Raw genomic sequence first — 25,823 nt, forward strand, 5'->3', positions numbered from 1 at the left:
GTGCGCAGATCATTTTCTTTTGAGAGAAACCCTCCTGCAGATCAACTTTCTCGAGGCTACTTAAACTATGAGACATCGCCTAAACATCAACAAAGCAACGATTATTCATACTTTAGTCTTGTTCTTACATCTCCAGCAGTCGAGTTGTGGTAAGTGCTGCTTTTGTGGAGACTTTATTTTATTATAGCTTTCTATTTTGGAAAGATGTGGCACCTAAGGGTGTGTTGCACCTAAACACAGTTTAGAGCTAGTCTAGGATTTCTTGATCTGGACTTTATTTTAAATCGAGTTGTGCTGCACCACTTCACTTTAAACACAGATTAATAAATCGGGGATTAGAACTACGGTTCATGTGTCCACACTGCGACAGCACGTTTCATAAACATGGCAATATCTGAATTCTCCAGTGTAACTAAACAGCAACAATTGTAACTCTTTCTTTCTTGAGTGACTACAAAGGGCTCGTGAACTTTATAATGTGAATGAAACAAAAACAACTGCCGTTATTAACCGCTCATTCACATAACAGAGACACTGAGAAAATGGCGCAGTGTGTTAGAAGCTCAAATTTTACAAGCCATGAGACATTTATTAAATCAATTAATGGAGCAATATGGAACAAAAATCGAAGACAAAAGGACAGATAACACGACAATTAAATAGAAAGAAGATGCCTGGGTCCAGCTCTCCGCTGATTTCAGTGCTTCTGTGGGGATTAAAGACAAGTGAGATGTTAATAATGTGAAAGTCTGCTGGAAAATCCTCAAATCGAAAGTGAGAAAAGATCAGCACAGGAGCGGAGGGACACATTTCTGACCAGTGGTGTTGTGAAACAGCTCTCCATTGTCTCCACCTGGGTTTGAATGGGAATGCGAGTACAGTCACATGCTCCTATAACTCCTGGAAAACCAGCTCTTCTATCAAATCCAGCAGATGTTTCTCCTGTTGGGGAAAATCTTATAAATGGATTTTTCAAGGCTGCAATTGCCCCGATACTCTTCCAACAATTCTGCTCACAGTTGATTTATGTACTCCAAAGAGGTCCCCATCCACCATTAGGAAACAACCAGTAGTGCAAAAGTGCAAGGCTGTTAAAAGCTGGGGCACGGGTGGTATGGCTGCATTCGTCACTGCCAGGTCTAACTGCAGGTTCAGTTTTTTAATTTAATCTAATCACAGTTTCCGTGCTGAATCGGTACTTGTTCAGCACCATCCTAAAACTCAACAGGGTTGAGACAGTCGCTTATTTTACTGCGAGGATCTTTTTCATCTTCTCCAATCCACCAAACAAGTGCTGCCATTTTGACAATTTAATCCTCCTCAATAGCAAGATTAAATTTAATCCCTAACTGAAATTTAAATCTGAGTTTAAAGTGATGGAGCAACAGGATTATAGTTAATCCAGGTTAATTATGAGATTAAATCCAGGATTACAGTGATGGTTTAAATGTAAATCTGTTTATTTTTAAACAAGGTTTAAAGTTTGGTGCAACAGAATTATTAGATAAAACTTGATTTAATCTAGATTTAAGATTAATCCTTATTGGTGCATCTCACCCATACAGTTGAAATCAAAATTATTCAACCCCCATTGTAAATCAGGTTTACTGTCAAACAGACTTTCAGCAGTTTGCGATGAACAAATCAGACAAAAGCCACTGAAATCGTTCAACACGACGAACGCTTCAAGTGGTTTCCCCAAATTCAACTGAAATGCTAATAATGACTTCTCCAGTCTCAAAACTATTCAACCCCCTGAACAGAATCCTTCATAACGGCACAAATATGCAAAACAGGTGTTGTCTCCAGCACGCTTGAATCAACTAATCAAGGGCTTCTTTAATTGCACCAGGTGTGCTTGAGCTGGAACACATGAAATACCTGAACTGGCTCGTTTAAATCTACATTTAAAAAAAATTACTCCTTGCACAATTATACTGGAGGATCAGGTGATTTTGAAGAATTTAAAAGTATAAAATAAAATACTTTAAAAGTCAAGAGTAAAATTAATTGATAATTGGCGCACTTATATAGCGCTTTTATCCAAAGCACTTTACACTGTGTCTCATTCACCCATTCACACACACACACACACACACCACTGGTAGCAGAGCTGCCATGTAAGGTGCCAACTTGCCATCAGGAGCAACTTGGGGTTCATTGTCCCAAGGACACTTCAGCATGTGGAGTCACGTGGGCCAGGAATCAAACCGCCAACCCTACGATTAGTGGACGACCCGCTCTACCACCTGAACCACAGCCCCCCAATTGATCTTCACTGTGAGCATAGAGTCTGTCTGTCTGGGTTTGATTGTCTACCTATTTGAAATGTCCATTGTATAATGGATTAAAAGTGCCTCCTGGCTCAAACATATTGACAGATCCAATGAGTTTGAATAGCATTTACTTTAATTTTTGTTTCAGTCATTTGACATTGCAAACGTAATTGATTCTGTCGTTACAGCTTGTAACTATCCAAAAGCGTGATCGAATCATGAGAAAAGCACACTTTACCTAGCAAAGTGTTAGACACCATTAGACAGCTTAACTGTTTTTTTTATCAGTGTGTTGGTTAAACTAGCTTCTTACACAATGTGATCTCTGTAGGCAGACACCAATACCTACATTATTTTCTTAAACTATATATGTCAAAGTATGTAATAGGCTGAAAAACCTTTGTACAGAGTCCACATTTTTTTCCAGACTTTTGAATCTGAGTTGACCGTATCTGCAAACTCAGATGATCCATAACTGCTTTCTTTATCTATTTTGCAGATGTTCAATCTATCAGTTGGCATTTCCTTCGCTCTGAAGGCCTCAGTCTTCCCCATTACACAGAGGGCGGCACTGTGAATGATGTGACCCTATATTCCTTTGACAGCAACATGAAGTCGACAGCTCCATGTCCCGAATGGCTCAACACTACAGCTGGTCAGCAACTCTGGAAAGAGGCCAGTTTTTTATTTCACCACAACATGGCAAATATGGATTTAGCACTCCAAACAGCCAAATCGCAGTTCAACCTCACAGGTATCTCACTTTTTTCTGTAATATAATGACAACTATAGGCTTTGTTCATCATTGATTATTTGCCAAAAAAATAAGAACATTACAAGTTCAACACATAAAAATATATTCAACACACAATTTGCTTTTTCTTATAGAAAGTTTAATGAATTGCATTTTATCTTAAATTCCATGCACTGTCTAGTCCAGAAATATTCAGGGTTTGGAGGGAGGGTGAGGGGTGAGATGAAGTAAGAGCAAAGATAAATATTTAAAAGCCTGTATCAGACCTGCCAACCTTTACACATTTCAACACTGAGTACGCTGGAGCGTTCTCACTTTATACTAACTGACACTTTGTGGAGGGGCCCGCCCCCTCCCTCCGTCTCACACTAGTAATACAGTATGTTATCCTGTGCTCTTGATGCTTGAAAAGTGGGTCTCAATGGGAGGTTTTTAAAATGTCTGCTCTAGTCAGTTTCTCATTAGCAGTGTGTTCTGTAGGTGCCGTGTGGATGTCTCGAAAGAGCTGACTATCGTGCAGCGTTTAAATAGTTCTTATGTGAGAAATATCTGAATACACTTCTAAGAGCAATAATTGGCGATTAACATTTCATCATTTAATCAGAACTTTAAGCTTGTTTGATATTGTAGTTAAAAATATGTCCAGTAGGTAGCAGCATGGTTTTATTACATTATTATTACATGTTTTCTAGTAATGTATACAGATGCAAACTCGCACTGACAACATCTGCCCTTTTATTTTCTTCTGTATTGCAGGGGCACTAAACATGACCTGCTTTCTTCTGTATTGAATTACAGGTTCACATGCAGACATTAACGTTTACCAAGCCTACAGTCGCTGTGACCTCTATCCAGATGGCACCACCAAGTCATCGTTAACCCATGCCTTCAATGGGAAGGACTTCTTAAGTTTAGATACGGACAGCAAGACGTTCATCGCTTCTGTTCCTCAAGCCCTCATATATAAAAGTATTAGGGACAAGGATATAATCTGGCTTGAAACCGTGGTGTCTTTCTACAAAAAGACCTGTTTTGACCGCCTTAGGATGTTCTTAGAGCATGCTCCTGGTGTCAGAAATAATAAAGGTAAGATATGTGTCCGAGAAATTTAATACTTACGTTGTGCATCAATATCGCCATCAATTGTGTCTACATTTTTTTCCTAACAGAGCTCTCTCTCTCTATATATAATATCTATTTTGTCTATACAGTGAGGAGAAATAAGTATTCAGACCTTTTTTCTTTGTTGTTTAATAAACTTCCAGTACAAATAGCCACTTCAAATTTACACACAATGTCTTTTTTGCTTTGTACTTATAAATACGAACAAAAAAAAAGGCTGTAATTGTATATATTTTATGGTATTTGGCAGACACCCTTATCCAGAGCAACTTACAATGATCTCGTTACAACTGAGCAGTTAAGGTTTAAGGGCCTTGCTCACGGGCCCAGCAGTGGCAGCTCGGTGGTGCTGGAAACTCATGACCTTCCAATCCAGCGTCCTAACCACTCACTCACTGAGCTACCACTCAAGATAACACATCTTTGTTTATACGTCCGAATACATACATTTTTGTTCATATTTACATGTACAAATGTACATTTTATATATATATATATATATATATATATATATATATATATATATATATATATATATATATATGTATATGTGTGTGTGTATATGTATATGTATATATATGTATATGTATATATATGTAAATGTAGACTACATGCTGTATGTATGAAGTCTAAGTGGTTTTGTTTTACTGTTTTTTTTTAAGCTCCACAGGTCAGGCTTTTCGAGAGGCAGAGCGCTGGTTCCACGCTCCTCACATGTCATGTGACTGGGTTTTACCCCAGAGCAGTGCAGGTGAAGTGGATTGGGGCAGATTTACAGCTGGTGGATGACGAGATGAATCATGTGCTGCCTAATGGTGACGGCACGTTTCAGACCAGAAGCAGTGTGATCAGACCTGAGGAGAACACAGGAGATCAGCGCTACAGCTGTGTAGTGCATCACAGCAGCCTAGAGGGAAATATTACAGTCACCTGGGGTATGAAGTTACACATTTACACATCAATTAGGTCTTAAATAACAATATTTCCACAATTCATTTGCTCTTTAGGAATATTATCACATGTTTATTCCAATGGATGGGATCCAGCACTGCGGTAGGCTGGGCGGCCCTTGATCTCTAGCGTTTCCGCTGGGGAGTCTTCCGGCACCGCCGTGGTCAAGGGGCCTGGTATCACTGCTTTGAGGAGAGAGACATGGAAAGACGGGGCGATGCGGCTTTGCTTTGCTAGGTCCAGGCAGTACATGTCTTTGTTAATTTGCTTCAAGACTCGGAAGGGGCCGATATATTTAGGTTGGAGTCTAAAGTCACCGGGAGGGGTGACTTTAGATCTCTGTGGAAAGCCACACCCTGTCACCGGGTTGATAATTGGGGTGATCCCTCCGGCGCCGGTCTGCCTTTCGTTTGGCGGTGCGGAAGGCCTGCACTAGCTGTTGGTAGGCGCGTTCCCAGACCTGTTCACTCCGGCGGAACCACTCATCTACCTCTGGTGAGTCAGTGGGGGAGGCGTTCCAGGGGAACAATGGCGACTGGTAGCCCAAGACACACTGAAATGGGGTGAGCTTGGTGGCGGAATGCCGTAGCGAGTTCTGTGCATATTCCGCCCACAGTAGGAAGTGGCCCCAGTCCCCTGGATTGGTGGCGCAGAAGGTTCGGAGGAACCGTATGACCTCTTGTTTGGCCCGTTCTGCCTGTGCGTTGTCCTGGGTGTGGTACCGGAAGTGAGATTAACGGTGACCCCCATCTTCAAAATGGAACTGGCCCAGATGCGAGACGTGAACTGTGGACCCCTGTCACTCACAATCTCTTCTGGGATGCCGAAGTATCTAAACACATGTTGGAAAAGTAGTTCGGCTGTGGTAAAGGCAGATGGGATGGCCAGTAGTGGAATTAGGCGATGGATTTCGAAAACTGATAAACAATCACCAGTATCACAGTATTACCTTTTGACTCCTGCAAGTCCGTTATGAAATCTAGGGCCAGGTGGGACCAGCGTGGACGAACAGTCTAGAGTGCATGGGTCAGACGAAAGACGAAGTACGGAAGGGAATCAGGGTCAGACGAAAGACGAAGTACGGAAGGGAATCAAGGTCAGACGAAAGACGAAGTACGGAAGGGAATCAGGGTCAGACGAAAGACGAAGTACGGAAGGGAATCAAAGTCAGGCGATCGGGCAAACGGGCAGTACTAGGCTTAGGCAGAATCGTAGTCAACAAACAATGCAAATATCAGAACCAGTTTAGCGGATACGGAAATTAATGCTCGGTACACAACAGAGACGAGGCTGCTGAGTGTTTACTTCACGAGACGCTGAAGTTAACGAGGCCTTTTATAACTTATGATGCAGCACAGGTGTTCGTACTCAATACTCCGGCGAACTCAAGCGCGGGCATGGCTGGGAAGTGTAGTCCTCGTCCGTCATGTTTGTAGGCGGCACTGTATGCTGAGAACTGCAGCCTCGAGTTCGCCATGGCGTAACAATACATTGATATCATATTATTTCTCTTTTCCCAGGGATATGATGTTAGATGTTGTCCAGTTTGTTTATTATGTTATATTCATTTAATAATATGTTCAGGTAAATTGTACAGCTGCTATATTTGTGTGGTTTTTTTTCCCCTGGAAGAACTGTTGTACAGTAGACATTTTCTTTCTGTGTCTTAGACTGACCACATTTACATTTTCTTACTTGTAGGTAAAGAAGAGAAACCCTTCAGACTTTATGTTTGGATTACACTAGGCTGCGTTTTCATCGTCACTGTAGTCGGGCTTGTAATACGAGGCTTCTGTTATAATAAAGGTGAGCAATGTACCTTAATGATCAGCCGATACATATGATCGGTGTGGAAGTTTAAAAATCATTGCTTCTCTTTTGTTTCCTTTTTCAGAAGACACTGAAACTGAATATACAAATTATAATGTTACTTGCAATCTTCCACAATGAATTACTGTACATGTTAAAACCTTATTCAGGTCTTAGCTTTTGTTGTTGCAGGTCAATTCATTCTCCTCTCCTGAGAAGATCGAGCTGTCTATCCTCAACCTCAAACTCCTACAGTCCTCAGGTCTAGCTGTTTCTTCTCGGATATTTGCACACGTCTCGTCTTCACTCAAGTCAGTCTAAATGAAGAAAGAGCATTTCTCAGGCTCAGTCTGAACCACAAATAAGCTTGATTAAAAATCCGTTTGTCACGTAACCCTTCACATTAACGTTAATTCTCAAAGTGTTACATAGTTTTGCACGTCAGTATAATTAACAAACTTTTTTTTGCGTTATTACATTTAGTTTTACAATAGCAGATGTATTACCTTTTCATTTGAACTCTTTTTTTTACCAGGTGCCCAGGTTCAGCGTTGAATTTATTTGCGATGTCACACTCCACAGTAGCGGTTAATAGCTCATATGAAAGTAGACATTCAAGGCTTTAACAATTAGCAGTTTTTCACAAGTATTTCTGTTTTGACCTAGCCACCTAGGGGCAATATATTTAGAGAAAAGGGGTTTTTTTTTCACACAAATGTTTATTTCTTATTCCTATTCCTATTCCTGCTCTCTGAGATGCCACAAGTGCCAATTAATATATAAGAGCATCAATTAATATAGTTTGTTTGGTTTTCATGATGTGTTTGTGTAAAAAAAAGGGGGGGGGGGGGGTTGTTTTCGGTGTTTGTACTTTTTAATTTTATTTTCCTTTGTTAGTATAAAAAGAAAAAAAACTGAACGATTGTTGCTGTGTGTCAGACGGTTTGCTTTTCTTCTCAATAAAATATTTTTGGGGGGGGGGGGGGGGGGTGTATAATTTGCTCCTTTGATGTTATTTATTATCTTTTACATTATTATCTTAGTACAATTCGGGTATGAACAAATGTTTTGTAACTGTCACGTTGTGAACAGTGTGCTGTCTGTGCTTTGTGATTGGTGGTGGGTGTCTGGTTGAGAGATTTCACATCACACCCTTGTGATGTGACTCAGAGTAAATCGTCAGATAACAATACAGCCTACTGACAAGGAGGGAGAGAGAAGGAGAGAGAGCGGGGGTGGGGGGGGCTGTTTGTTTAACATTCACCCTGATCAACACCCGCATTGTCAGCCTGCACATGCTCATGATGGATTTCTGTGTTGGCAGGAACACCACCTGTGTCTGTTGTAAAGAATTATTTGCCAACTGACTTAGATGAAGATGAGAGTAACGTTCTCATCGCACCACTTCCTCAGGAAGTGTGGCTCTGTTTTTGTTTTCTCCTTCATGTTCAGTCTTTGTTGTTTTCTTCACCTGTTCTTCTTATCACCCGTGTCTAGTGAACGCTTGTGTGTATATTTACGTATTGAGTTTAAGTTCTGTCATGGGTTTTAGTTCGTTTGCGTTCTTTCACCCATGAACTCCTTGTGTTTCATTTGTTAAACACTGACTACTGTCTGTTTTTATTGTTTTTGTTTTGTGTGTGAAATTTAAACACCTGTTTATCAGGTAGGTTTTATTTAACTTCATGTTTGTGTTATTATTTATTTTCTTAGGCATGATTTTACGCTGACGTATTAGAAGTCCAAGCACACTGTGCTACTGTGGAGGACTAGTTTTTGTTAAGATGTTGTAGGGGTCCAGGCTCCTACTGTAATGTTCGTTCCCGTAAATAAAGGCTGATTAGTTACGAGTAGCCTGTTTTTTACTCAGTAAAGCTAAAGTAAACTTTCTTTTCTTCTTAAACGTGCTGTGTTCACTTAGATGTACTTTTATTTTACTATGTTTTTTTACGAAGGTTGTAAAATTGCAAAATAATTGATTCAAAAAATGACAGTTAAATCCTTTTATTAAAATGAATTATTGTATTTTTTTGTTGAAAGCTTAAGTAGCTTAGTGCTATGGTGTTTTTGGTGTTTTTTTTTTTTTTTTTACAGTAATAATTAATAAATTAAAAACTATATTTAAAAAATGTAAATTACTGTAAAATTATTGCAATGTTCCCCATTTTACAAGTTCTCTGTGTCAATTTTCTATACTGTAAATTCCTGTACTTTAATGAGCACTCTTGGTGTCAGTCTTTCGAACTTTTCGGAGGATTTTGTCCCAGGTTTGGTGTGTGGTGTGCAGGTAAAGCAGACTCTCCTACCCTCCCAGTTCTGAATCTCCTTCCCTCCCAGCTCAAACAGTGAATGGTAAAGTGTATGTTTGGGTTAATGGGACTGCTTCCTCCATGTAAACAGGAAGAGAAGCATGATGTGCAGCAGCAGTAGTAATTTTGCACGCCACCTTGCATGCGTCTTTCACCAGTGAATGGAAAAAAACAGATTGAGGTTCAGAGCGGAAGTTATTTTATCCAAGCAGCAGTATGAGCTGCTTCTTTTTTTTTTTTTAGCAAGGTTTATGAACAGGCCACCTTCTGTCATCTTATGTAAGGCTGACGGCAGAACTAATGAGTTGGACTAACACTGATTAAATGATTACTACACTGACATACAGAAACAGCTACAGCATTTCTATGTGTCCTGAGAGACATGCAGTGAAAATCAATTGACTTAATTACACACGATGCACCAGTATGATCTGATCTCACATACATCAGGGGTTAAGACCGATCTATGTATTTTTCCCCCCTGAATGTGAATGCAGTGTGGTTACATAAATCCGTAAGCTGGACTAAGCTCAGAGATGAATGACGCCTTTGTGCGAAAGCAACTCCCTCATCATCAGCTGCACACAGGGACAGGCACGGACTGTTCATAACAGACCAATTACTTAACCTTGTATAATTTGTTTCAAAATGTTGCTACTATTTTGTAAAAAAAAAAAAAAAAAAAAAAAATACCATGTCCATGATCGTGGTGCCATTTTTCAACTTTGAAATAAAACAAAGAAAACATTGAATTCAAGAAAATATTCACTTTAACATTCAAAAATGTGTTAACTCATCTCAGGCAACAATGTTTCATTTTGTTACTAGGTTTCTCTGCTGACAACGGCTTGAGTTTTTAAAATTGACCTAGATAATACACACAAAAAATGTTCAACTAGCATTCATATCCAGGGGAATGGCATGAAAGGACAGTAAGGACATTCTAATGATGTAATTAATTGTTAAAATGAACAATTTGCTTTCAAACTATAATGTGACTAACAGGATTGCACTTTCAAAGTGATCTCACCAGTCAATATAACACCATATAATTGTGAATACTTAATGTCCTTTACAAATAAACATCACAATCTCGTGATATTTAGTTACAAACAACTGACAGTCCCCTGTTTAGCCACCAGAGGTCATCGTCTCCTGAATGCTGATTTTTACCCATGATCGTTTTCACCTCACATGGTGCTTTGCATACAGGATACACCCAGTTCTACCTCACACTCCTTATGAAGTGGCACTTTTGTTGAGTATCACTCAAGTTTTCCAACGGCGGAAAACTTGAAGTTACGGCTTTACCTCTGACCGTTACAAAGTGCTGACACTGGAGACTCCTTCCAAAACGTCAACATGTAGATGCATTTATTAGTCTTGGATTATGTGACGCGTCCACCGTGCGAGGCGCTGTGAATGAGCAGTTACGGTAGAAATGATAACGTATTAGAAAGAGCGTGTTAATATGGACATGTGACTTGCCTCAAAGCTTGCACTACAGCTGATGTAGAAAATGAATCAACAACTTCTGACCAATCAGATTTCAACAGCGCTGTGGTGTAAACGTTTAAATCATAATGTTCGAATTTAGTAAACATTTATCTGTCATCCAAAAAAAAAAAAAACCCCCAAAAATCACAAACAAACCAACGGTTTAAAATCTCTGCTTTGGAGATTGGAGAACCAAAGCCAAGTGAAGCTGCTAATTCCTGGAGTAATTTAGAACATTATGGGGCTCAGGCTAAACTTGCTGATGAATAGCTACAGTGTTCAGCCTGCGACACACCAAACCAAAGCAAAGTTTGCGAAACACAAAGGTCTTCTCAGGTCACGATGCAAACTAGGTATGTTTATACACACATCATTACACTGTTTTCTGTTTCCTCAAATGTTCTCTATAAAGGGAAACCGTCTGTTGTACGTTTCTCACAGACTGACAAGCAGAAGAATCCTTATGGCAGGGGTCATTAGCTGGCAATCTTCATCCAGCAAAGTATTTCAGTGGATTGAATGGAGCCCTTGGAAAATACTGCAGTAATAATACCAAAGAACATAATGGGGGGGGGCCATAAACCAACCCTGTAGGAGATCCTTTCTCATGGCCAATCACATGCATTTATGCAAATTATTTTAGGTGAATTGTGGCATGCGTATAGAAGCGCAAGAGTGTGAAAAACATACTGGTTTTTATTGAGTGAGAACTATGAATCATCATCAATGACCAGAGCAAACAAGCAGGAATCATCAAAATGGGAACATCCATCCATCCATCCATCCTCTTTACGGCTTTATCCTTTTCAGGGTCACGGGGAAACCTGGAGTCTATCCCAGGGAGCATCGGGCACAAGGCGGGGTACACCCTGGACAGGGTGCCAGTCAATCGCAGGGCACAATCACACACCCATTCATACACTACGGACATTTTGGACATGCCAATCAGCCTACCATGCATGTCTTTGGACTGGGGGAGGAAACTGGAGGAAACCCCCGCAGCACGGGGAGAACATGCAAACTCCACACACACAGGGCCACGGTGGGAATCGAACGTGGGGCGAACGTGCTAATCACTAAGCCACCGTGAGCCCAAAATGGGAACATCCATAATCACAAACAAAAACAAAACCAGACCTGAGGGTCAAAACTAGGAAATACTGAACACGAATAAGACTTTGCCAAGGCACGTAGAAACATGATGGTATAAAAATGGACAAACTAATTAGGAACTAAACAGGTAACAAGATGACATACATACGGCAGTCAAGGGGTGGAGACAGGACCAGGAAGTGAAAATAAAGAATGTCAATAAGGTATGCAGATGGTGCAGATAAAGGTTTTGAGAGGCTTTGTGACATGAAGGCAGCTCATAGAGAAAAGGAAAGTGTTTCCACAAGCTTATAGTTACGTTTTTAAAATTTATTTATGTTATTTACCCTCTCTGGTCAGGTGATAACAATGTCTAAAGATGATTTGACAGAGAACTATATGTTTTTCTGCGCTTCCAAATCATTACAGACACCTCATCCGTCCATGGCACAAGTCAAAATTGGTCATGTGAGAGGCTCCAGTGTGAAATAAAACAATTATTATATCATCTTATCATGTTAGTTGCATATCCAGACTTTTACACAGCTGGACGTTGACGTATTTTGAGTGTATTGCGAGACTCAACATATTCAAATGTTATGAAATTATTGTGATTTTAAATTGTAATGCCCCAACATACCAAACTAGACGCTCAGTCAAGACACATAATCCGCTTCCCACCACATTGGCCTGTAGGATAATCGTTCTCAGTGCCAGTCCTGAGAAACGCCTGCAGTGTTTTCCCTGCAATCTCACACCTGATTCAACCCGTGAGCTTCTTATCGGCGTCTGTGTGGGAAAACAAATCAGTCAGTGCTCACAACTGCTCTCACAACGTGCCCTGCTGTTATGAGACACACAGATCATGTACACTCAATACTGGAATAGTTCAGCTCATCTCCTGCAGCTTTTTCTGTTACTGTACATTTAATTCTGCTTCCTGTTAGCACTTACATTATAGCAGCTGTAAGCTTTCACAGAAAATTTTAAGTTAAAGCTTTACCTCTGACTGTTACAAAGCTCTGACGCTGGAGACTCCTTCAATGAATAAACATAATCATGATAATGAGTCTTTATTGGTCACATATACATTACAGCAGTCCGTAATGTAAACTGTCGCTGAGCCTTTGTTAGGCATTTGAGCAAAAATCCTTAATGTTTAACAGCTCTTGGAAGAGACGTTGAATGAAAGTGTCTGGATACGTGTAGATATCTTAAAAGTCTTTATTTTCATCCGAGTATGTGCATAATGTCTGTCAAAGTCTTTAAACCGGTCGCGTGTAGAGCATCGTATTCTCCCTACTTCCTGTCACTGTTTGTCTCTACAGCTGTTGAACTACTAATTCAGTTCTTGACCTCATAATATCACCATTCGCTGAGTGTTTTGTATTGCTCTCTTTTCTGCTCGCTCTGTCTGTTCCCACGACCTTGGATGATGCACAAGCAGAGAACGTTTTTGACCCAGTAAGTCTATCGTATTTTACCCAAAGGCAGAGATTTCAGTACAATGAGAGTGAAGTATTGGGCTTCATGTGTTCATCTATCTAGAAATACTTCACTAGATACTGTGAATTTATTTCACTTTGCCATTTCACTTTCCAGTGTACCAACTGTTGGTTCATTCTGCGTAATTAAAATAATGGTTGTGCGTTTCTAGGCAACTCTGTGAGATGTAGTGTTATTAATAGCCTGATGCTGTAGAAACGCCGGAAAAAAATGAAGTTGGGTTGTGGCATAGCGGAAGGGGCGGAGCTATCAGAGGGAACTCCTGTTTGAAAGTTTCAAAATGGCCGACACTTTAATCACGTTTTCAGAATGAAGTCCTTAAAGATGGCGGTCTTCGATCCATTTCTGGGTCACAGACAGTAGAATGTAACATAATGGAAGGTGCAGAGCAATCAAAGGCCACTGTAGTTTGAAATTTTCAAAATGGCCGACACCAAAATGGCATTTTCAGAACTGGTACATCCAATGTACATTTAAGATGGTGGACTTTGATCGATTTCTGGGTCACAGATTGTAGGATTGTTGAGGCATCGATTAGAGTATTGAGATAGACCTCTTAAGTGGGTACAAAATACCCATGATGCACGTTATCATTTGTAGAAAACAGGGATTTGTGCACTTTTTTTGGACACAGGAGGTACTTCTCAATACTGAATTGAACGCTTCTTCGTTTCCTCGCTCCTCCGTCCTCCAGCCCGTGACCTGGAAATCGATCAAACTCAGCCATCTTGAAGGAAATTACTAATTACACTGAGAGGAGGCGAGGAACAAGGAGTGAGGAAGCTTCCAGAGGAGCTAGGAGCAAGGGAATGCAGGTGTATCCTATGAGGAAAAAACCTGACGCACGTATAAATTCCCCTCCTCCTTTACATCTCAAACAGTGGTGTGAACTCTAACTCATAAATATAAGCATGCTGCGTAAGTCTAGTGTAAATGTAGACTTAATCCTAATCCTTTTAGAGCATTTCTTGCATGTTTTGGGGGTTTTTATTTTAATGTAGTGGAGCTATTAACTCTAACTCAAACATGTGTTTAACTTTAAATTTACTGCTTTCATTTTTTTTTTTTTTAATCCCGTAAGCACAGTGAGGTCATCCAGCTCAGCACAGTCATCATTAATTGACGTCGCTTTGAAGTGATGCTTGAGAGAGCGATTAAATTCCATTTGACTTGCTTCGATTCCTCTCTCCTCGCGTCTCATCCTTACATCGTTCCCTCGCATCTTAAGGGGGTGGAGCTAAGACCCGAGGAAAGGAAACGAGGATGCACGATTAAGAAACGACACGCACCCAGGGATATCCATGCGTTTACTATTCACTTCCTGTATTCCTATTGGTCACATGCCCAGCTTAGCCAATCAGAATACATCAGGTGGATTTAGTGATTAAGTGAACCAGCAGATTCCACACATCAGCGACTGCTTTTATGCTATGAAGTGATTTTATAGCATTAACTATTTAAATAGTATGCATGTGAATAAGCAAATCGCCAACTTAATTTTACATTTACAACGATTAGAACAAAGTCTTTATTTTATTTTGAAATATTTATACCTGTAATTATATATAGTATATCACCCTAATGGTGATCAGAGCATGATCAGTGAAGCTAGACGGCCGTGTCAGCTGTATCGTCTCCACGCTCAGTTAATTATCCTTTACAGTCCAGATCTGTCCACTCATCTCTCTCATGGCCTGGTGGTGATGACTCAGGGACTTCTGCATGTCCTGCAAGCAGCTTTCCGATGCAGCGGCACCGTCTAATCCTTAACTTCCTTCTGCTGATTTTATTTTATCACCTGAATCTTTCCACTCCCGCCCTCCCTCCCTCCCTCCTTCCCTCCTTCCCTTCCACCAATCATTCACTCATTCATCCGTCTCTTCTGCTTCTTGCGCTCAGGTGAGCTTTCGGCTAAGCTTTCAGGGTTATTTCTGCACCTGAGATCCTTGAGCCGTCGGACTAAGTCCAGGTTATTTCCAGGATTTAGATCCTGGGCTAATAGTTTCAACACGATGCACGCTGTACTGTGACTGAGCAGGGTTCCTTCAGGCGAAATCACACAGCACGTGAACAAACTGCTTTTTCATTTGAATGAATGTTACGTACTGTCCGGCGCTAATTCTTTTCATTTTTAACTGCTGGAAATCAAACAAACGTTCTTTGCAGCAAGTAACCGTGCAATTATTTATGTAAGCAAATACTCTGGTAAAAGTACAAGTACGGCTTCCAGTAGAAATATAAAACTCTTTTTTACTTAAAGTATGAAAGTAAAAGGACAAGAAAGGGTTAGGGTGAGAGTGTGAGTCAAATCACACTCAGATTTGACTTACCAGTGGTAAATTAGGGCCTTTTTCATTAAGGAACCAAGATAGCTAAAGCTAACAAGCAACTGCTCATGTCTAAACTGGTAGCTAGCATAATAACTCTGACCATACAGACTACATGAATGCTTATAACTATCTGTCTCAGTACAATCTGCAGTAATAAATATAAAGTTTATGTAGCAGCAGATAGATTATGTTTGTTAGGGATTTAAATCAATTCCTTGAAGCTCTCTAAGATAAAAAAAAATTCACCTTATGATTTTATAAATATATGAATGTAGTGGTGTTTGGAAATGAACATGTAGTGAGTAGAAATAATGAAAAATGACCTTCAATCACCAAAATGACTAACACCTGATATAGATTTATGGATTTATGATCTATTAGCCATGACATCCCCATAACATCATGAGATTGACGTTAGCACTGGCGTGTGGAAGTGGCAATTGGTGTGAAACTGCTGGAGTAAACATATGGGCACCTCTGCAGCTTTATGATGACTTGGCGTATCCGATCCTCCCCCTGCGTTCAGCTATGGTTTGTTCCAGTTTGAAATGACTGGTCTTTTTTTTTACTCCTCTTTTAACCTGGCCCAGAAAACATAGTAATGTCCTGTTTCTTTCAGACGTACACGAGGTTTTACAGCAAAAGAAAAAAAATGATATATTAGCTACTCAAAATATCAATTTATCATGAGAAATATGAGGTTATTAAACCTATTTCTGGACATTTTTACATTTTATGTTACCTTTTTTTTGCTAATAATATAATAGTAAATGCTAATAGTTGTAGTAGTAGTAGAAGGAGGAGGAGTAGTTCATATCATTACTTTTTCTAAATTATATCATGTATAGTTACATTGTACGGTATAATGTATTATATAACGTAACTACCACTACTCATTTATCATCATTATTATTATTTATCATAACGATATCTGCCAATTGAGTAAGATGCTACAAATTGTGAAGAAATGGCCGTAATAGTCTCATTTTTGTTTCATAAAAAATAGCATAGACCAGGTTTTATTCGACATGACAGCGTTCACTGCGGACGTTTGCTGCTTTCATCAGGCCACGTCAAGAATGCTCTGTCCTCCAGCACTTCAGAGACGGAGACCTTGTAACTCATTAAAGTTTCACAATTCGCTCTTTCCACACATCCTGCAGGGACAGAGTGTGTTTGTTGCGTAAGAACTAGTAAAAGAAGACCTATTGTGAAGTCACAGGATTAAGTGTCAAATGAAGCGTTTAACCTCTACAGTCACTCTCTGTGTGCACTACAAGACTGTAAGGTTTAGTGACATAACTCACACACACCGTGTGAGCATAGGAATGTCAGGAATGCAGCCGGTTCGTGTTCTTCTTCGGTCCTGTCATGCGTTCATTTACAAAGTTTACAAGACCTTGTAATAGGATTAACTGAATATCAGCTTGCATTCTTAAAACAAGTTAGATATGTTAGATCTTATATTTCACATAGATTCGGTTTGAGTTTGGTTTACTGCTTAGAGATGCTCTCTCTCTCTCTCTCTCTGTCTCTCTCTCTCTGTCTCTCTCTCAGGACATCTATTTAGATATTTTAGCCAACAAATGATATTCTAGCAAGTGGAAATTTCTTAAACAAATGCAAATTTATCTAGCATGTCTCATTGTTAACATATTACAAAACAGATCTTTAAAAGATTCGTCTAAACACTTTAATACTGAATACAGTTTATAAGCTCATCTTTATTTCATATCTCATAGACTCATAATGATAGTTTAATTCATTTATCATAATATAAACAAGCATTTATATTAATAATCATATATAATCTCATAAAGGGAAATATTAGATATTAGGCACCAGAGCTGGAGAAATGGGACGGCGTTAGCATCGCTTTTTAGTTTTTAATTCACAAAGAGGACCATTTCGAATAGGAATTTTAGAGTTATTAACATACTTGTTGTTTCTCTATTGGGAAAAATGACCTAAACATCACCTCTGTAGTATAATTAAAATTATAGTGTTAATTAAAAATGACACTTCAGTTCAAGGAAGAAATATGTTCCCCATCGCCATCACCTTTTGGTTTAGCGTCGATCATTTAGACCCAAAGAGAACATAACAGTTATGTCCATCCTGAACTACATAAATTTGACCACATAACAAAGTAGGAAACAGTGAATACACGACAAGCAGGGCATATCTGGAAATGAACCTTCTCCGTGAACTTGAAAGTTCCATGCTGTGAAGCACATGACTCATTACAAACCAACAGTAAAGTCACGCTGCTTTACAGCAGCCTGCCCATGTGAGTTCACTCTCCCACTGAGAACTCATTTCCATTAGCCAAGTGGCTTCAGCTCTTTAAATAGATGCATGATGGGACGAGCATGTCTCTAGCATGACATTGGGCAGGTATTTAGCAGGTCCCTGTGGTTAAAAAAGGAAAATCTTCCCATGTGTCAGTGTTAGATCATGTGACCTGTGCCAGGTCTTCTGCTGTATTGAGGCTGATGATACAGGCAGAGCGGGTGGGCAGGGCAAGGGGGTGGTTATGATGTGACAGTCTCGGTCATTAGGGACTTAACATGCACTAATGATGATACAGATATGAAGAGACAGGTTTAAGACGGTCCTGAGCTCCTGTACACACTGTACCAGTCAGACTGAGCCAGAAAAAGCCCCAAAATCACCTGACATTTTAATAAGGGCTCACTCTTAAAGAAGTATTTCTTAGTGAATTAAAGCTACGATTTCAGTATTTAATTCACTATATTCAAAAGCACGGATCAATGTTTTCACTAATTTAAAATCCACTTTCTTATAGATAGATAGATAGATAGATAGATAGATAGATAGATAGATAGATACATACATACATACATACATACATACATACATAGATATATACATTCATACATACATATGGATGGATGGAGGGAAAGATAAAAACAGTCTGGTTGATGCATGGATAGATAAACAGACACATGGAGGGATACACAGATGGATGGATGAATGGATGGATGGATGGAAAGACAGACAGACACATGGATGCATGGATAGACAAACAGACACATGGATGGAGAAATAAATAGACAGACAGATGGATGGATGGATGGATGGATGAAAAGACAGACAGACAGACAGACAGACTGATTGGCTGACTAGTGGATGCATGTATAGACATACAGGCACATGGATGGAGAAATAAATAGACAGACGGATGGATGGATGGACGGACAGATGGAAGGATGAAAAGACAGACAGACAGACAGACAGACTGACTGACTGATTGGCTGACTAGTGGATGTATGGATAGACAAACAGGCACATGGATGGAGAAATAGATGCACAGACAGACAGACAGATAGGTAAATACACTACTACGGTCTTTATGAAGTAAAGAGTGCTCTCAGTAGTAGCTGTCCTGCTATGATTGTGAAGAACCAGTAACTCTGCGAAAGTAACCACTGGTGAGTAATTAGGATAAATATTTGCTTACCGTAAAGGTGAAAATACCCACTTGGTTAATAATAACAGAATGTACTGGGGTTAAGATGTTTTGTCTCCGGTCCTATAAAACAAGCTGACTATAACTGCAAGGTGGTTACGACTCATTTACAGTTAAATCAATAACAAATGAGTCATAAGTCATTTCCTGGTGCTTATGTTATCAGATGATCTGCTTTATGACTTTATGAGTGTACACAAACACAACACCTTCTTTTAAGAGAAACTGAACTTAGTGCAAGATATTACAGCTATGGTGCGTTGGCTCTCAATACGGGTGCTTGTTTGTTCTTGTGATCTCATGAATACAAATACCCCCCCCCCCCCCCCCCCCCCCCCAGGTTAAAATGTCTGAAATTCTTGAACTTATCTCAAATATCTAAGATGAAGATCTGTAAACTGTTAACATCAAAGATCTAAAAACTTTGTAACTGCTACGATAGATGAGGCGATTGAGTTCTCACTATTTTTGTTTGTGTAAACTGTGCCATAAATGTGATTCATATGGGAGTTATATCTGATTTTGCTTCTTCAGGAGGAGGCTCCGGTTAGCTAAGTTAATTAGCTTGCTAGCAACCTCCTGTGGGAACTTTATTGCTAACTAGCTAAGTTTTAATAATATTGATAAGTGGATGATATAAGCAGTATAATCCAGTGAAAAGTATCAGTAAATGTGTTCTTAGTGGACTATTTTGATATTTATATATTGAATAATTAGCCCGAGAGGTTGATCAGTGAGCTGGAGTGTTCCCAGAGCAGTTACATTTTTGGGACTCTTATTAGTGAAGAATTTCAGTTTGTCATCAGTTGCTCAACATATATCGATAAAAACGTTCATCTTAGAAGGTCATTGGTCACATTCTTGGCTGGGTCAAATTTTTTAAATCCTCCTAATTTGCTTGATCATACCACAATATTGTCAATGTCATAAGGACTGCTAATGCATGTCAAACCTTCAATATGCATACTATATATACTTATCTAAAATATGCATCTGTATACACACTGTATAACGGATCATGGATAATCAGATACCATCAACTATATCTCTTCTGATCCTTTTAGAGGTCTTCTAGAGAAGTTCCCAGCCCTGGCCAAATAGGCTTCAAGTGTATGTCTGCTTCAGGGTCACGTTCGACTTTTGAGCCATCGAGTGTGTACCAGAGCACACATGGGATTCGGGTTAATGAGGGATCATAGTGTTGTTGCTAAGCATGTTAGCAAGAGTCGAACCAGGTGTAACGTTGGTGGAGATTTTACACTTGACTGTGCTTCGTGTTCACTCTGCCGCCACCACCACGCGCACACACACACACACACCCACACACACACACACACACACAGCTTCCTGAACTGCAGTCTAAAGGTTTCAGAAAATCAATCTGACGTTGATTTGAGTAATTAAAAGACTAAATTAAAAATGTATATATGACAATTCTGGGACCTGGGAGTGCTACTAAATTGCTCTATATGCTCTATTCCCCTGAAACACACACACACACACACACACACACACACACACACACACACACACACACACGCATACACATTTCTGAAACAGAACAAAGTTTTCTGTAACTCAAATAAACAAATAAAATGTGTTTATGGTAGTAACAGGCTATCTAAAGTTACTACAGGAGGTTGCTAGCTAGCTAACTTAGCTAACCAGAGCCTTGTCCTGAAGGAGGAAAGTAAACCCAAGGAAAGATGAAACCCGAATATGAGAGCATTGTTTGGAAGAAAGCGGTGTTTATGCAGAAAATAACTCCTCATTTCTTACTTTCCTTCTTCAGGAGGAAGCTCTGGTTCGCTAAGTTAGTTAGCTAACTAGCAACAGTCTCCTGAGGTAACTTTAGCTAGGCTAGGTTCAAATTTCTTACTGAAAGTCAGATGTTAGCATCTTTGTTAACAAGTAAAAGATATCCAGAGTAAATACTATATATGCTAATGATCTTGGCAGACTTTTTCATCATTTCAATGACTTATGTCATACTAATTAGCCTTGAATGCTAGCTAGCAAGCTGGAGTGCACTTCCCTGAGGAGCTCCATTTTTTTTAGGACTTTTATTAGTGAAGAAATATAAATAAAATAAAAAAGAATTCAGTTGAAACTGATTAAATAAAAGCACTTTGTAGTGGACTCAACTGTGTGTTGAGATTAAACGTACCTTCATATGTGTTTCTACACTCAGAAACACTTTGGCTGCTAGCACTTGAACAGATGCAAATCAGCAGGTTGTACCCTGTGGAAAAAAACAACCGAAACCTTCATAGAATTTGTAATAGATTTAACAGTTATAAAGGGTATTGTATTGGTTTTAATGGAAACTGTAATGGTCCCTGTGGGTCTCTACTGGTAATTTGTTGGCTTCTTTTGGTGGCGTGTTATGCCTAGTGGATACCATTATGGACCAATAATGGTAATGATTTTGGTTTTATGGTAATGGTTTTTATGGATAACAGGTGATGGTTTGTAATGGTATTTGTAGTGGGAACCATTCGAATTTCTGTGACCGTTTCTATTCTACAGTTGTACAATAGCATGCTCGTTCCATCTGAACAAACCAGAGAAAACGTGTGCACGTGTGCATGCACGCACACACACACACACACACACACACACACACACACACACACACACACACACACACACACAAGGACACACAAATGGCAAAAAACAAACAAAACAAAGAGCTTACAGTAAACAAGCAGCGCGCAGCATTCACAACACCAGCTGTGTAAAGTGTTCCCTGCATGAGTCGAGCTATTCTTAGTGAAGCAAATGTAGAAAACCATGGGACATAAAGCGCAGGTCATTACTCACACACTCAGGGCTTCAAAACACACGGCACAAAACAAAAAACACGACCGGAACTTCTATTTTAGCAAAACCATATGAGGAATCACAGCTGTCGTGAGATGAAGTCAGGTTGTGTCTCTTTGCTGAACTGCAATGAACTGAGTGAAGACAGTAGAGCGCACGTGATCCGTTGCCTCCCATGCTCGCTAGCAGAAATAACGCCATTGCGGCAATCCGCAATTAGCTTCACTTAGCTTAGCTTATGCTGTTAGCATGTTTAAAGCAAAAATAATAATAATCATAATCATTGTAATGGGCGCACTGGGGCTTAGTTGTTAGCACGTTCGCCACACACCTCCAGGGCTGGGGGTTCGATTCCCGCCACTGCTCTGAACATGAAGTGTCCTGACAGGCAACAAATGCAGCTTGCTAGCTAGCTAGCTACTTAATTAGTTATATACTGTAGCTATGCAAGTCAGCTTGGTCTTTGCTACAGTTAGCTTACTGTGACATAATATCAACATCTGCCAACTATTGCACACTGTATATCCTTTCTGGGTAGAAATGATAGTCCGGGACGTTCTGAATATTCTCGTCTCAGGCCGGTGCTCTTGTATACAGATGTATTTGTTACTTCTATCGCAGAAGGAATGCGTTCTCGGACGTGTTCTCGCCGCCTCATAGCCCTTACAATGTAACAGAGTCTAATCCCACTGCTGTTTCTGTTTTTGTGAATGAAGCCTTTGTCCAGAGATTAATATCTGCGACAGTGATAAAATAATCTGCGTAAATCTTGTTTTTGTGGCATTTATAATCCAAACAAAAAGCATTTTCATCATGCAATGAATTTAAACAGTTTTGCATACATATGAATCGTTTAATGCGAGAAATAGCATTAATATTACGCAAAGAAAAAAGTATTTAAGTGTGTAATGGAGTGGGTGTTTGTCTTGAGTCCAGTATAAAATCTCCTGTGACAGAGGAATGCACACTGTCTCACGTACAGGGTTTCTGCAGCATGGGTTCAAACACATGTTCCCCTCTCTCTCTCTCTCTCTCTCTCTCTCTCTCTCTCTCTCTCTCTCTCTCTGTGTCTCTGTCTCTCTCTCTCTGTCTCTCTCTCTCTCTCTCTCTCTGTCTCTCTCTCTCTGTCTCTCTCTCTCTCTCTCTCTGTCTCTCTCTCTCTGTCTCTCTCTCTCTCTCTGTCTCTCTCTCTCTGTCTCTCTCTCTCTGTCTCTCTCTCTCTGTCTCTCTCTGTCTCTCTCTCTCTGTCTCTCTCTCTCTGTCTCTCTCTCTCTGTCTCTCATCTCAGCATGCTGCTCGAGTGGAAAAACCTCACCTGACTTCCCATGCATGTAACACAGGGGTTATATTAACACAGCGAACACTAAATATTATCAGTGTTATCCGATTCCATCTTTCTCATCTGAAGGAATTTGAGCCTGTTCTACCCAACACGTTTATTTAAATGACATCCCTGCACCCTGAGTTTACACAGTAGAGATCATAGGCTGTACTACCAGTTTAACAGCCCGCCTTTTCAGTCTAATTACGCTGAATTCTTTCGTACCACAGCGCTGTATAGAATTGGATTTGTGCCAGAAGTGTCTTCAAATAAACAGCATTAATCGTTAACCGTTTCCTAAGCTTCTTTTTCGCCAATCGTCCTCATCAAGTTGTCGTTTACGCTCCGCAAGTCAACAGCGATCTATTCCCATCGGCTAGTGCGGTTCGGGTCGACAGCTCCCTGACCTGGAAGTAAAGAAGACGTCAGTGGTGCGTTCTGCACGCGGTTGTCTGTATAGTTAGAGTGTTTGTATTGTGTAATGGAAATGACTTACTTATTTAGTCAGTATATTTGTTCGTAATGAATATTTAAGGTTTGGGTAGTCTGATACGGCTAGTTTTTTTTCGAGATGAGCGATCGGGAGCGGCACGGAGCGTCATCGTCGTCATCCTCCTCCTCCTCCTCCTCAGCTGGACACTTGAACTGTCAATCCAAATCTCACTAGCCAATGAGGGTAAAGCGCTGTTAAGCCCCACCCACACAAGAGGTTTGCGGCAGATTGGCGAACGTAAACTTGCGGCGCGTAAACAAAAAACTCTGGCAGAAAACTGTTAACAAAGAATGCTCTTTATTTCAAGACCATGTTCAATTTTCGCCACTGAGTTTGTTGCTTGCTTGTTTTTTTAGTTCCAGAGGGTTATTCTTCTTTCTTATTTTGTATTTTTTGTTCATTTCTTGGAAAGTTACATTCGATACTTTTTAATCCCACAGTGCTGTTGAATGCTCAAATCTGATTGGTCAGAAGGTGTTGTTTGATTTGATCAAATCTGTTGCTCGGAGCCAAAGAAAACATCTTCACAAGCTGCTACTTGATGATCCCAGGTCTACCGTGTGTATCTACAGACTCAGTGTACTAAATATGACTATAATTTCATTACCCGATATGATATAATAACGGAGACCAAGTTGTATTGCTTGTAGTAACTTTCAAAATGTGATGCTTTCTCCCATTACCTTCCATATGCCAATGAGGATGAGCCGAAACACAATACGCTTAGTGCATACTACCGATACGAGTGAATGTAAAGTGGCACCTCCAAGAGTCGCTTTTAAATTAGTGCTGAGTTTCCATAGGTGTCGCGTTTCAGTCCGGCTAGCCGGCATTGCTGTGATCAGCTGAGAGTAGCTAACGTTTCCACTGTCTGGCTGACACATATTTTAGATAGCACTCTTTACAGTGCGGCTAAATCTATGTTTAAACAGGTTGTGTAAGACAGAAGACTCGTTGCTCCGGTAGCAATCCGTCTGATTGTCATTTTTGCCTGATGGTAGTGCGTGTCTGCTGTTTAAAAAATTTTTAAAATGTAATGTGCCTCTGATATGTAGATAGCTACACCTTCAAAATAATCCAATTTCGTGTACAGAATGTGTTGATTTAACCCAGCGGGGTTGGGTTAGGATGTTTTAACCTATTAACAACTATTAATGTCTTTTAGACACCCAAGCTGGGTTTGAACATCTAAACCAGACCTCCATATTTAAATCGTCATTTTTATCTAGCTAGAAGTATCATTCATCGTTATGTAACAGAGCAAAATTAGGTCAATTAGCATCAACTGTAAATATAAATATGAAGAAATCTTTAAAATAGTCATCATCATGAAATCATAAAAAGTTGTCTTATTTATTCCACTAAATCCCCCCCCCCCCAAATAATGTGAGCTAGCATACTACTCAACAAGCTAACATGCCATGTTATTAAGTTATTACGTATTGAATAGTTAATAAGGAAATATAATTGTGCAGTTCAATGAAATTACGACGTAAGCTCAATGTGAACAAAAACCTTTCTTACAGTTGTCGCTTGTTTCTTTTACTTCGCATTTTCCTGGTTGTCGCTCTGTCTCCGCAGATGAATTGGAAGATTGCAGAAAAAATTATTTTGGTGCTTGTTCGTTCAGGTTCGGATCCCCTAACCAACTTTTGCGTCAATCAACCCGACGACCCGATCCGATAAGCTGAATCCAGTTACTGAGTTGTAAAAATAGCAACATTGTTAAGAGTGTAGCTATTAGCTAGCATGAAACACACAGCTAATCTCTACTGCTAGCCACACACTGCTAAAGTGTTGCAAACTACTACAGTCTATTTTATTTTAAAGCATACTTATGTCAAAGATCGAGAATTCACATAGTTTTTTTTTTTTCTCTCAGTGCAGTTTATATTTACCTCTCAAACCGCTAACAACTCCAACCGAACTAGAAACGAGTTAGCTACTCGGCTAATCCGCTTCAATCATCAGTTTATCAAATAAATCATTTTAATAAATGCAACAGTTTGCGATTTGTATCTTTTCAATTTAGCTTCACCTAAAACAA

The 25,823-nt window shown here is 39.8% G+C and overlaps 1 protein-coding gene and 1 long non-coding RNA gene across 4 annotated transcripts; one reads left to right on the plus strand and one right to left on the minus strand.

Annotated features, from left to right (window-relative positions):
* On the plus strand, nt 1-8,762 carry LOC128634270 (class I histocompatibility antigen, F10 alpha chain). Of its 3 annotated transcripts, none has more exons than XM_053684627.1 (6): nt 1-149; nt 2,776-3,030; nt 3,829-4,116; nt 4,815-5,087; nt 6,805-6,909; nt 7,090-8,762. In XM_053684627.1, exons 1-6 carry the CDS (start codon nt 68-70, stop codon nt 7,125-7,127), a joined length of 1,041 nt encoding a protein of 346 aa, XP_053540602.1. In that variant the 5' UTR covers nt 1-67; the 3' UTR covers nt 7,128-8,762. The 3 variants fall into 3 exon arrangements, with proteins under 3 accessions (XP_053540602.1, XP_053540603.1, XP_053540604.1); XM_053684628.1 differs by having other exon boundaries at nt 7,105-8,762; XM_053684629.1 differs by lacking the exon at nt 1-149 and adding an exon at nt 178-2,280.
* LOC124628699 (uncharacterized) lies at nt 4,986-22,076 on the minus strand. The gene is made up of 4 exons (XR_006983315.2): nt 21,838-22,076; nt 21,307-21,381; nt 12,451-12,599; nt 4,986-7,229 (listed from the first exon to the last, which is right to left on the minus strand). It is a non-coding gene; the product is annotated as an uncharacterized LOC124628699 (long non-coding RNA).
* Between the last annotated feature and the right edge of the window lie 3,747 nt (nt 22,077-25,823).

This window comes from Ictalurus punctatus, chromosome 12 (assembly GCF_001660625.3).
Source record: "Ictalurus punctatus breed USDA103 chromosome 12, Coco_2.0, whole genome shotgun sequence".
NCBI lineage: Eukaryota > Metazoa > Chordata > Actinopteri > Siluriformes > Ictaluridae > Ictalurus > Ictalurus punctatus.